Here is a 13,027-nt window from a genome sequence, read left to right as displayed (position 1 = left end):
CAGACCATGTATTAGGTCCTAGACTTTGGAATTAGGGTAGATTCAATAACAATAAGAAGGAAGAACAATAGAATTGGGGAAGTCGAGATGAAACTTCCTCTTCTTTCGAAAGAGCTTTACTTTCTGGTCAGCTTCTAATGGTAGTCTTGTGTAGACTGAGCCTCCAGAGCTGCTTAGAGTGGAACCCTCAACCTTTGCCTCAGAGTATTATGAGTTTTCTGAATTCAGCGATAAAGAGCCAGTTGTTGGATTTATTGTCTTTTTATTGCATGTAAGTAAAATCACTTGCTGGTTGATGTATGAGACGTCCTTGCTTGGCATTTTGAAATGATAAGGCAACTGGTACCCTTGCAGTCTCTTTAGAACAGTGAGTTCTAAAACATGACACTTGAGATAAAGTGTTTGTGCAGCTCTTCATAAACTCGCTGCTGTGAAGTCCGGGGCTAAGGGGACTCTTTAAAGCTGTTAGAGCCTTGAAGAAGAGAGTTATGTGCTTGCTTTGCTTTTCTCTGTTTCTTAAATGGATGTTGTATTGATAGCTCCTTGGATTGCAGACAACGGGTTTAGTTTAAAAAAGAACAATTCAATGTTTGTTTGGGTCCTGTAGAATTCATGTGGAGAAACACTCTGTGGCCACCCTTTTTTGAGAAAGTGTGAATCCCCTTTCGTATGCAGGCAGCTGGAGGGGATTTTGCTTTTAGATAAAAGTCACAGGCTTGACAAATTTTTCTGTATGAAAAAGAGAAGTTAGGTGACATCGGTTCAGAGATTTTTTTTTCCTCAGGGTGCCTACGGCATTTGTTAGTTTGTTTGCTTGCTTGTGTGTATATATGTAAGGAGTCAGAGTTATAGCCCACTGAGGCAACTTTGACTATTGCCATGAACTATTATTAGTTTCTCTGGCCCATAGGAAGTGTCTCTTCTACTGTCCCTGGCATTACATAGTCACACAAAGAGTCTGATTCCTCTACAGCTATTTATTTTACATAGAAAATAGAAACAGAAAGAACACAGGTCTCCTCCTGCTCACATAATACAATTGAGAAGGAAAAGGACTTCAGTTTGCACATTTGTTGGTGTATGCATCCTTTAAAGTATTTTTAAATGTCCTTTGTTTCCTCTCTTTTTATATCAGTGTCTTTTCTGGGGAGGGTCCATGTGTGAACTATTGCATGCCAGCTGCATTAGGCAAATACACATCATCTGAGCATGGAAACAGGAAGTTCTTTCCTGTGGTAGCTTGCTGTGGCAATAAGAGATAAGAAATTACTTCACGACTATTGCCTGAGACTTTCCTTCTGACTCGCGTATCCTTCTTAAACAGCTCACTTCTGCTTTCTATCCGCGTGGAGGCTAGGCAGTATGAGTGGGCAACCCAAGCACAGCTTGACAATTTGCAACCAGGTTCATATGAGAAATGGTGTTTGAGAGTAAAAAAGAAAAACCCTAAAAAACAAGCTTTTTGAAAAAAAAATCCTGCAAATGGGGGAATTACTGTGCTTAGAGCACTCAGAACTTGTTGAATGAATGAATAATTGAGATTGAATGAATGAATAATTGAGATCGTTCATAAAATTAATGTGGTAGGGCAGCTTTTTCTTTATTTCTGTTGCCCAGACACTTTAGGAAATGCAGGTTGGAGAGGGTCAGAGTGAAGCAAGAGAGGAGAACACGAAGGCGGGAAGAGATGAAAGGGATGAGAAGAAGCCCTAAAGGTGACAGTGTGGTGGTGAAGGTGGACGTGGAATGGAGTTGAAATTGGGGGTGAACATGACGGCGAAGGTGGCGGTGGTGGTGGTGGAGGTGGTGGCGGAGGTGATGGGGCTAGAAGTGGAGGTGACAGAAGTGTTGGAGAAGTGTGGATGACGATGGGGAGAGGACTGTGCTGGAGTCAGGAGAAAACGCAGTTTTGGAGTTAGACGCATCCATCCAAAATCTGTTTACCACTCCCAGCTCTATGACCTCTGAGCCTGTAGAGTGGTGATTGTAATCAACCGATCTTCTTGTGTTATTATGTGAGGATTAGAAATAGTAGAACTATGATTATTCAGTGACTACCACCTATTGGATGTTCGTTCAATGGCAGTTAGCGATATATTTTCTTTAGTTTTCAAATCCCCACGGACGCAGTTCAAAATCTAACCATCTATTTGTCTTTTCTTCTTTCTCTTTTTTGTTATTATCTGAATTTTACAAAATAAACATGATTTTTAAAAAAGAATCATTCAGTAAAAATAAATCTTACACACCTAGTTATCCGGACAGTTAAGCCCATGGTGGTATATCTGTGCAAAGGAATACCATCAATAAAATGATGTTAAAGGAAATATTATTTGTACTAATGCTAAGTAAGAAAAGCAGGAACCCAGCATTTTTGACTATGTAGAAAATACTGCAGAGAAGCAAGATTGAGCTAACTATGTTAAAATGTTAATATATAATCAGTGGGTTTATAGCTGATACTTACATTTCTCTTTATACTTTCCTATTTAAAAAAATCAATGGCATATATCTGGACTGCCTTAATAATCTGAAAACAAAATAATGTTGAATTAAAATAAATGAACTAAAATTTAACCACCTTTTAATTTTCCACCACAAATATAACAAAAGTAGTTTTTTAGTTATAGTGTGCTAAAGTTCGTGGTTCATTGCAGTCTAAGAAATGATATGATGTATGTTATTTTATCTTTGGGAGATGCCTTTTGAAATTAAGACTGGTACAGAATCATGTGGCAGCTCAAAAGAAAAAACATGTGAATGAGGTCTCATCTGGGGCTGACTGGTCTAATTACTTCCTAGAATCACGTGAACATGGGTTATTTTCTCTAGTGATGTGTAACTGCCTCAATACCTGGACTGATCAACTTTTTAGCAAGTTCAACCATGAATTTAATAGTTCATAATTTTCAGTTAAGTTTAGATTTGCTAGCATAAGAATAATACATTTTTTAGAAAGTCTTGACTTATCTTTATCATCTTGGTAAACATGGGGAGAGATCAGAAAAACCATTTTTGTGGAGTCAAGAAATAATTCTTGTTGTTAAGACTTTGTCATCCTATCCAAGAGTGCCAGCCTGTCATTATGGGGGAGTCTCAATACCTATAAACTTATACATATTGAAACAAATCTCCTGTCTTTGTCTCAGATATGATCGAGTGAGGCACGGCTGGCAGAGAAAGAGGCAAAAAATGAACAAATGTGAGCAGAAGTCAGGCCTCCTAAACTGACACAGGTGTTAAAATAGAAGTGGTCGAAAGTGAAAAATTAGCTAGTTTAAACTCACCCTAAGATTACTACAGTGTGGATGAACTCTTTCAAAAACAACTGAACAATAAAAAAAAAGACCAGCTCCTCAACGAAAATTGTTAAGATCAGAAATGAAAGAATTAATTAAAACAGAGAACAAACCTTATTCCCAGTGATAAAAACCAAATAACCTAACGTGGAATATGAATTAAACAGGAAACATCAGCACAATAGACTTTCGAATAGATAGCCCATAGCATTTTCTGAATATTTCACATGTGCAGCACTGAATAAAAACCAACGATACCATTGAATACTTGTCTTCCAGGCACTGTAATCGGCAATTTTATTTTTACACGACTAATTCTCAAAACAGTCCTGAGAAAGCATGCTATCATTATTTCCACGAAGCTGAGGATCAGAGAGGTCAAGTGCCCTTTGTAAAACCAACCCACTCAGCAGGGTGAGAGATGGGATTTAAGCCCAGATCTTGGCGTGTCTCTGAGCCTGTGGCCTAACTATTATCTAGAGTGCGCTGTTTTCATTTAGGTTAGAGATTTTCTTATACAAGATAGTGATTTGAGGCCCAGAATTGAGAGACAAAGGATGAGTATGAGCAGGTTTGCTTTCTACTTTGAAATCTCCTTGAGTGAAGTTCCTTTCTATTTCCTTATTGAAAAGATAGTGGGAAGGAAATTTTTTCTTCTTTTCAAGAAGCCACCTGTGCCCTGACATGATTGCACACGTGCAGTGTCAATGTAGCCTTCTTTAGGTGGCCCGGTGGTGTTACATAGGGTGTGCTTCTCAACCAGCGGTACAAAAGGCACCTGGAGGAGCAGTGGCATTCATGGCAGGTTGGAGAACGTCAGAGCAAAGCAAGAGAGGAGGAGGCTATGAAGGTGGGAAGAGATAAAATAGATGATGAGAAGCCCTGAGGGTGGTAGTATGGGTGAGGAAGGTGGAGGTGGAGGTCGTGGTGGAAATGGTGGCGATGGAGGTGGTTGGTATAGAGTTGGAACTGATGGTGGAAGTGAGAGTGGACTGTCCATCCCTGGAGAGTTCAGAGCCTCAGCCAAGATACACAATAGTTCCCTCACCCTCCTGGTGCCCTTTCATAGCCACATGCTATTGAATACGAAAACATCCAATTTCTATGTTAAGTGTCAATGGACCCGCATTGATGGCCTTGGTAATAGGTTCTAGTTACTGGAGGGAGCAGCGCAGCCCTAGAGGTTAGGAAATGGGCATGCTCTGCCTGTGGCATATAATAGCTACGTGCTACCAAGAAAGGCTCTTAACTTCTTTATTTTCTCATCTATAAAAGCTGAGATAAAAATACACAACTAGTATGCTTTGTTGTGTGGACCAACTGAAATTAGGTAGCAAGGCTTTGAAGAAAGTAAAAATATTATAAGTGACTGGGGCTTTCTGTCTCTGCTCATATTCCATTTTCTTACCAGGTAGGAATTTAGTGGCATAGAAGAGCTTTACCTACAGGTGAAGATGAAATCGAAGGTAGAAGGCGGTGTTATGTGTTGACTCACGCCTCCTCCCCAAATGCTGAGGTCCTAACCACCAAAACTTCAAAATGTGAGCTTATTTAACAGCATAGTAGTTGCGGATGTAGTTAGTCAAATTAGAATGAGGTCATAATGGAGCGGGCCTCTACTCCAATGTGCCCGATATGAAGACAGAGACACACAGGGAGAATGCCATGTGATGATGAAGATAGAGACTGGAGTTACTCAGCTCTAGTCAATAAATACCAAGGAATTGCCAGCCACACCAGAAGCCTAGGAGAAGGCAAGGAAGGGTTCTATCCTACAGGTTTCAGAGGGAGCACGGCTCTCCCAACACCTTGATTTCAGACCTCCGGTCTCCAGAACTGAGAGAATACATTTCTGTGGTTTTAAGCCACTTGGTATATGGTATTTTGTTGCTGTAGCCCTAAGAAAGTAATACAGAGAATGAAAAATAAAAGTAATTTAAAATGCTAGTAATAGACTCATCTATACCACTGGCAAGCACTTCTAGGGACCAAATCCAATATGACTCATTTCTCTGACTTTAACCTGTGGCACTGGGGCTCAAACAGTAGAGTCACTTCATTGAATAGGGATGAATAACGACACTAAATAATGAAACACATTTACAAAATGAAAATCAGGCTATTGTGAAATCTATAAAAAAGCATCCTGTCATAAATGGAGTCTAGCTAGGGATCCCAGATTATTATACTGATGTGGTCATTTGCTGGATATGGAACATTAGTGTCTATTTGAGGGGAGAGTTACTTCCTCAAGTTGTGTATTGAAAGAAAAGTCCAAATATCCTGCGTTGGAAAATGAGGCAACGTGATGACACTTTGGCATAAACAAAAACTCTAAGGCTCCAAATTAAGCATATGGAAAATGGAAGCTATCCCGTTAATAAAAACCTGGGTCATTTTAGTGATTTCATCTATAATTGCTGATTCTATAAGGTTAGTCTGGTACCTGCATACCTATTTTAATGACAGCATAAACAGCCAGGATTTCAAGCATATTCTTAGGTTTCTCTGCACCATAAGAATCTCTTAAATCCCCCTTTCGGTAGAGTTTAAATTACCCCAGTTCCTATTACCATAATTACCTCTAGCAAAACAACATTCTTCTAGCAGGAAAACATCATTGTAGTAAAGGCAATTCATTTAATTTGCTCAAAACTAAAAACACCTTTTTTTCTCCTCTTAATTGATCCACATTCAATTTTCTTTGGATTTGTTATTAATTTATATAATCTCTTTCAAAATTTCAGTAGAAATTTGTGACTAGATAGATTCTTTTAAATTTGAACAGAGTAGGATTTCTTTTCTTCCTATCATAAAGGAAAATGCTTTCTTAGGAGTCTTGGGCACTGATCTGTAACATCCAAGAGGAGTACAACATTTAATCATTTATAGGCACATTTACTTATTGGTACTCGACCTTGGTCTCAAATAGGAAAATACAGACTTCTTGGAAAGAAAAAAACGAATCCGACTCAAAATTTTTCCTAGGAACCTTGATTTAACACTGTATTTTGGTGTAAGGTGTCACAATTCACCCAGAAGACATTTGGCTGCACTTCTGCTAAGTCATATTTTCAGGAAGAATCCTTTAATTATTTTCAAAAACTGAGCAGATGGCTATGAACATGTAAACCATACATTTTTGACTATTTGTTTATGATTATTCTGTTCAGATAGCTCAGAGTACAGCACAATATTGGGCAAGTTTGCCATAGCTTTTTATGGTCTGATGGATGACCTTATGCAGTTTCATTACTTTTTTGAACATGTTTGAAGATTCTGCTACTTTAGCAAGTTAATAGTTACAACAGAAATATTTTCTTAATGTATTAAAGTGCATGTCAGTTATAATGACCTTGTTCTTTTACGTGTTAAAAGCCTGAAGCAAAGTATGCTTGCTAAAGGCCTTTTCTCTTGGTTCCTCATTGGACCACAAATTCCACCTCTCTTACCATCCTGACCCAACAGGCAAAAAAAAATCAGTCTTTCAGTTCTGAGTATGAATGTTAATCATATAACATGATGCATGCCCATTTTTGAATATTTGACATTCAACAAATTCCTATTGAATACCATATATTTTCTAAATATTTCATTGCAAGAGAATGGATAAGATCACCCTTTAAGATCTCTTATAATCATATGAACTGATTCATTTACAGCCATGCTCTCAAAGAGAAGGACTTGAACTTGAACTCACTCAAACACAGCCAGGGTTTTCCAGCTAGAGCTGGATTTCACCCTAGAACACAAGCTACTAAGATTTCTTGTGCTTGGATTTTCAACTTGATTAATCAACTGGAGCTGCTTTTGCGTAGGTAACGGGGACTGAAGAGGGAATTGTCGAGCAAGGTTTGAGCTAGGCACCAGAAGACTGTTTAGTTTTATTTTGTGAACACTCACAAACATTCCAAAGTTATGTACAAATCATTTGCCTTGATGGGAATGCCAGCTATTCTGAGCCCAGACGCCAGCACAAGAAGACACCAAGGCATTCATCAGAGCACAGTAAGTGAGCGGAGTCCCTCCAAAGTGACTCTGATTTCAAGTTTTTGTGTTCCTGGTAGTAGCAGAATCCTAGACATGGGGTATGAGTATGATCATTTCCGCTTTGCATGAAATACTTACTCCTGTGTGCTCTGCACTGGGAGCAAATTAGCAAGAGATTCCCCTCTCAATCCTGGGCTGAGTTCAGGCTCTGAGCACTACTGCCTACTCCCCACAGGCTCATGTTTCTTACCATATGGACATAAGCATTTTGTCAGTGATGGAGGTCCCTGGCCTGTGAGGTATCCTGAACAATGCTTGGAACTTTCTGGGCAGGAAGAGCCACCGAAGCAAGCTTCCGAGTGAAGGTAGAAAAGAAGGTTCAAGAGAGCTGCTTGTTTCTGATTGTAATTTCTCAAATAGGCTGCATTGGTTTCCATGTCCCCCGTAACTATGTATCACATGTAGTTAGTGCTAATGTTATTACTGAGAGTTAACATATACTATCCTCTGACTGTCTGCCAGGGAAGATGTTAAAAGCTGTCTGTTATTGTCTAATTTCTTCATCAAATAACTCTTAAGCAGTGCTGTCATTAACTAGCTTTCCTTTTACTGATAAAGAAACAGGCTCAGAGAGTTTAAGATCCTGGCTCAAGGTCACACAGTAAGTTGTATGACAATTTGATTCTGAAATCAGAAGTTAAACCTGGGCCTGTTTGACCTGAGAGTCCAATAATATACGGCTGCCTTGAGGACATAAGAAAACGGAGGCCACATGGCATCTTATTTTCAGATAAGGCTGCTTTGTGCTTGTCCACCTTTCCTCCCGTTCCTGCAGCTGAGAGTGAGTATTCAATCTAACTCCATTTAGTCCAGAGGAAGCTTGTTTCAGTGAATAATAAAATGTTAAGACTGCTTGTCACATATTTATCCGAGCATTGAGGAAAATCTCGTTCCTAAAGACATTTCCAGATCAATGCCGAGCAGGATGGGAGCAGAGAGATGGGACATTGGCTTCTAGGAATTCAGATTAAAAAGGAGAAGAAAACAGATATAAAAGAAAGGAAGGCAGGATTTTGAGAGGATGTGTTCAAATATCTCCATTCATTCTTTCCATTTTATTATGAGGCTAGAAAAAGTTTTTTAAAAAAGAAAAGTAAGAAAAAAATCTCTTTAGGCAAATACTTTGAATTTAAATTCAACTGCCTACTAAATTTATGTTATCTGCTATCTTGTTTTTTACTGCCTAAGTTTTTCAAAATAATTTTTTTCTTTAGGCCACACATAATGCACACTTATTGCCAATAATGCGTAGCAGAAAGGAGAAGATACTTTTAATACTTATTTATTTTTCTTTATAGATGTGTGTATTTAACAAATATGAGATAAATACATCCGTTGACATAGTAAATCATGTTCCTGACACATTACATATTTTAGCTACAACACTTTACCATATAGAAGCGCAGTAGCCAAATTTTGTGAATAGACAGTGGTGAATGAGAGAGCTTTTTCTTCATGATAACTGACTGCAAAAAGGTTCAGATATTCAGAATTAACAAATACTGTGAAGAACTGACAAATTTAACAAGTTTTAAACTAAAAAAAAAAAATAGTCGTTAGCAGTCATGTAAAACAAAGAAAGCGGAAGATAATAAAGGAGCAAAATGGAGAAGAGAGAGGACCCCCGATTCCATGTGTTTTTAAGCCTGTCGGTATCAACCCTCGTGTGAATTTTTGAGTTACTGGACCATGGTGATATTAAAAGATAACTTCTTAAACATAAATATTCTCTTATGTTTTCTGAAAAAGTTACCCCAATTCGTATTAGGCATCGTGGACAACGTAAACTAAATATTAAAAAATGATAGTTCCTAGAACACTTTGCTAGTGTAGGGGCAACAAAACCTACGCGTTCAACAAAATGACCCCAAATGATACATGATTGTCCTAATGAGTGGAGTGGAGAGTAAGTACTGGAAAAGTTGGAGAGAGCATGATCCGGTGGACTTTAATGGTGGTAGAAGGAGTTGAACATAGCGTGAAAGGGGGGCTAGATTTCAGGTGGTTGGAGAGAAGAGAGATGACTACTGAGTCAGGAGGGAAAATACGAAGAGAGCTTTCTCCCCGGAGCCAAGATAAAATGACGCTCATGCTCCTCCTGTACGCTGGGCAGCTGTATAAGGTGGAGAGTCTTGGACCACGAGCCACAAGCTTTGTTCTTCCAGATACTAAGTAGCCGAACGTGGGGTTGTTACTTCTTCACGTCTCAGTTTCTCTCTTTGCAAAATGGGTAGCATCGTCGTTTTATATGTCTCTAAGAGTTATTGGGGTCTCCGGTGAGATGACGTGCGTAAATATGCTTCGCACACTAAAAGAGGAGGCTGTAAATATCACTTGAGATGGTGACTTACCAGACATGTGGACGGAAGACAAGCAGAAACCTAGGGCAGAAGGGAGCAGTGGAGTCGTTACGACACGCTTCGAGCCAACATGAGTATTTCGAAGGCAGAGTGAGTACATGATTGAGTCAAATGTGGCAGGGGAAAGGGGCAGGAGAGTCTGATGGGTTGAGGGCGCTGCCATGTCTCCCCCGTTGGATCAGTATGAGGAAATGAGGGGGGATGAGAAGACTTGAGAAGAAAGGGTTTGACAGGGAAACGCGATGCTTCGGAGAAAGTTGGATAATAGGGACGGGTTTTCATATATTTGTATTTATCCTAATGATAGAACTTTCTCGAGTCTTATGGGCAAACCTAATGTCAGGTCCTTTAACATTGTTCTCTCCACTAATTAAATGAGAGGGAAAAGTAATTTCTCCTTTTTTCTTTATTTTACTTATTTTCCTTTTGTATCCCTAGAAGCATGATATAATGCTCAACAAATATGTGCAATAATTTTGAGGAAATACTACAAATCCAAGTGGGTAGTAGCTAGATCTTGGGCAGTGGTCCTAGGCTTACACATTAGACTTCCCTTTTTAGATCAAGGCATAGAGGTGTTATAACTTATTAAGGATTAATATAATCAACTCAAAATGACTTATGATAAGAATCAGATAAAGCATGAATGAATCTGCACAGTCCATAAAGGTACATTTCAACTTTTGTATTGGTATCTTCCTTTTCCTAAACATTTAATAAATTTTAACAATTAGCGTCATCTTCCCTTGTACATTGAACCTTCCGGCGGACACAAAACAAAAAACAAAAATCATGCAGCAGGAAGAAGAAGAAAAAGCAGAGAGCTTGAGGATTCATGCACTCTATACAAGGCTCAATTGACGTAGCCTGATAAATTTCCTGCCTCTTTTGGTCAGTTATACTCTATTCATTCTGTTTGCAAAGGTTCCACTTTGGTTATATCTAGGGCTTTTACCAGGGCCTGTCTTCCAGGATCTAGCATCCCTTTCTGTATTGATAACATCCTCAAATTAACCCTTCTGTAGACTCCAAGACTCGGCTTTCTGCTTTGTCTTCCTCACTGACCTGTATTCCATCTCTCTCAGATTTCTCCTTAAACCTCTGAACTACAGCATTGTATGTGACTGACTTCTTGATTCTCTGTCTTGCTGGCTCTAAAGTTCCTCTGGTAGGAATTCCCTGACCTTGATTCTTTTCAACTATTATTCCACGATATGATTCGAACACCCGTCTTCCCAGTTTTGATTTAACTCTGACTCCTTGCCTGGTTTCCTGCTGTTAGCAAAGTTTCCCCCTCATTTGTTCTGAGATTATTGCAATTCACACGTATTTAAAATTGAATTATTTCCCAGTCTCCTCTGGATGTTTTCCTTATATCTTTTTGAGAGTTCATGGAGAGTTGATTAAAACAAATGAATTTGGTTAGGTATAATTAGAAAAACCATTAGGCTTTTCCCCCCCCTCCCTCATTTAGGGGTTAACATTGCATTATATAATCACTCTGTGCATTGATATCGAATACTTGTTCTTGGGTCCGGGTAGATTTGTTGTCTAATACTTCCCTTCCTGGTCAAGCTGGTCATTCAGGTAAGAAAAGCTTTCTTTATTTTCCCCTTCTGTTCACCCGATTAGTCTTGGTAGTGGCCAAATCTCGGATTTCTGTGCCTCTTCCTCATGCTCACCTGGGCATGCTGGCCCAAAACCCCTGCCTTATATTCTGCCTTCCCTCTGAGCATGCATCCTGTCTCCTGGTGTAAAGGAGAGATCCTGAGAATCTTTTGCTTACTTAAATGTCATTACATGCTCTGTGGCTTTTGGTGTGACAAAAACTCAGGTTTAGCCATCTTTCTATCATGCAGACATTTCCATTGAAAGTCCGCTCTCTGTTCTCTTGAGGGGTCTAGAGAAGTTTCACCCATCAACATTTCAGTGTCTATATCTTACAAGTGGGCAAATAGGACGCTGTTTTCTCAAAAGTCCTTTTCTAGCCATTTTGTTTGTTTTTGTCCTATTCTTTTAAACAGGGACCTTCTTCTAAATCCTGAATGTCCATTCATATTGAACCTCTGACTACGACCGCTTACAATCAATCTATCGAGTACATTTGTGCATTTTCTTTTATCGGTACAAAGATTTTGTGCTGTTGTGCATAGGGCAGATAGTGATACATCCATAGAGGAAACTGAGGCTCAGGATGGTTAAGTGCATGTCTGAGGCCACATTACTAGTGAATGGCTGAGCTGAGGCTTTATTCTAGTTTATTGTCTCTTACAGAAGGTTTTTCTCCTTTATAGCATTCTGTTGCTTGATCTTTACCAGTAAGTTTGTCTCTATTGATTTATCATCTAGGTAAAGTTCAAATTCGAGTCTAATCTTTTTCTGTTCCTTAGTGTCTCCAAGCCTGAGACATCCCATCGGGCACATCTTAGCCTTATAGTTGAACAGGTTGGGAAGCCTGTACTCACCTCTCTTGGATGCCTGATGCCACTGCTGACTCCACAGAATCAGATGCCAAACCTATTTTAGTGAGGCGTGACTTGAGATTTCATTTTCTCCAACTCTACCTCAGTATGGAAAGGGAACTGAGGTCCAAAAAGACCTTGTGATTTTCCAAATGTGTACACCTTGTTAGAGGTCATGCTCAGCTCCCCATCTAGATCTTCTAACTCCAAGCCTCTTTATACTGTTAAATCTGGGTTAAAATAAACACATTCTTGGGAAGGAAAGGCGTTTTGGGCTACTATTATGAGCTACTGACACTAGTATGTGAATTAGTCAGTCAGATCCTTCTGAAAGCTAATTCAAACGGCCAAACCATCTGGCCCACCTGTCTCTCCACTTCAAGCTGATAAGCACCTAACTAATCTGGACCCTCTAACTGTTAGCTGCCCAACAATAAAGGCTGCATCACTGGTTTTTGAAGATGCTTTCAACTTTTCTCATCTAAAATATCTTTCTATATAATGAGGTATTGCCCTTTGTGTATAAAGATGAGAGTGATTTACTTGATTTCATCCTTCCTCTCTCCTAATACTTTTTTCTGTCAAGGCTTTAAAGGCAAGTACAAAGATGCTAGGATCGAGGGGGCAGTCTGAGGCTGAGGAAAAAATCTAAATGAATTGGCTTGTGTGAGGATCCAACCCATGACTTCAGTTTCAGTAACACGCTGAAGACTATAAGGAATTGAAGTAGATCTAGCTTTGGGGGCTTCGAGTAAAAGACAAGCCTGTATTTGCACAGGCAGGAGTAAGCGCCCGCTTTTCCATTAGATCAAGTTTCTTTCAAGTCTTCCAAACTGCAATCCTCTCCAGGATCTCC

At 39.3% G+C, this 13,027-nt stretch overlaps 1 protein-coding gene across 5 annotated transcripts in view; it reads left to right on the top strand.

Moving 5' to 3' along the window:
- Window positions 1–204: 204 nt before the first annotated feature.
- Window positions 205–13,027, top strand: part of IPCEF1 (interaction protein for cytohesin exchange factors 1) — a 140,649-nt gene continuing 127,826 nt past the window's right edge. For 2 of the 5 annotated variants that reach the window (XM_016156328.2, XM_016156327.2), the window contains exon 1: window positions 6,064–7,307. Coding sequence is in view for 1 of the 5 variants with exons in the window: in XM_016156322.2 (XP_016011808.2) it covers window positions 7,218–7,307 (90 nt within the window). In the remaining 4 variants the exon portion in view is untranslated. Of the gene's footprint in view, window positions 272–6,053; window positions 7,308–13,027 lie in introns of those variants that run through there. The other 3 variants (XM_016156326.2, XM_016156322.2, XM_016156329.2) reach the window with 3 other exon arrangements.

The sequence above is a fragment of the Rousettus aegyptiacus genome, unplaced genomic scaffold, assembly GCF_014176215.1.
Source record: "Rousettus aegyptiacus isolate mRouAeg1 unplaced genomic scaffold, mRouAeg1.p scaffold_m13_p_1, whole genome shotgun sequence".
Taxonomy (NCBI): Eukaryota; Metazoa; Chordata; class Mammalia; order Chiroptera; family Pteropodidae; genus Rousettus; species Rousettus aegyptiacus.
Note: the sequence above shows the minus strand (reverse complement) of the source record. Positions and strands in the feature narration are given on the sequence as shown.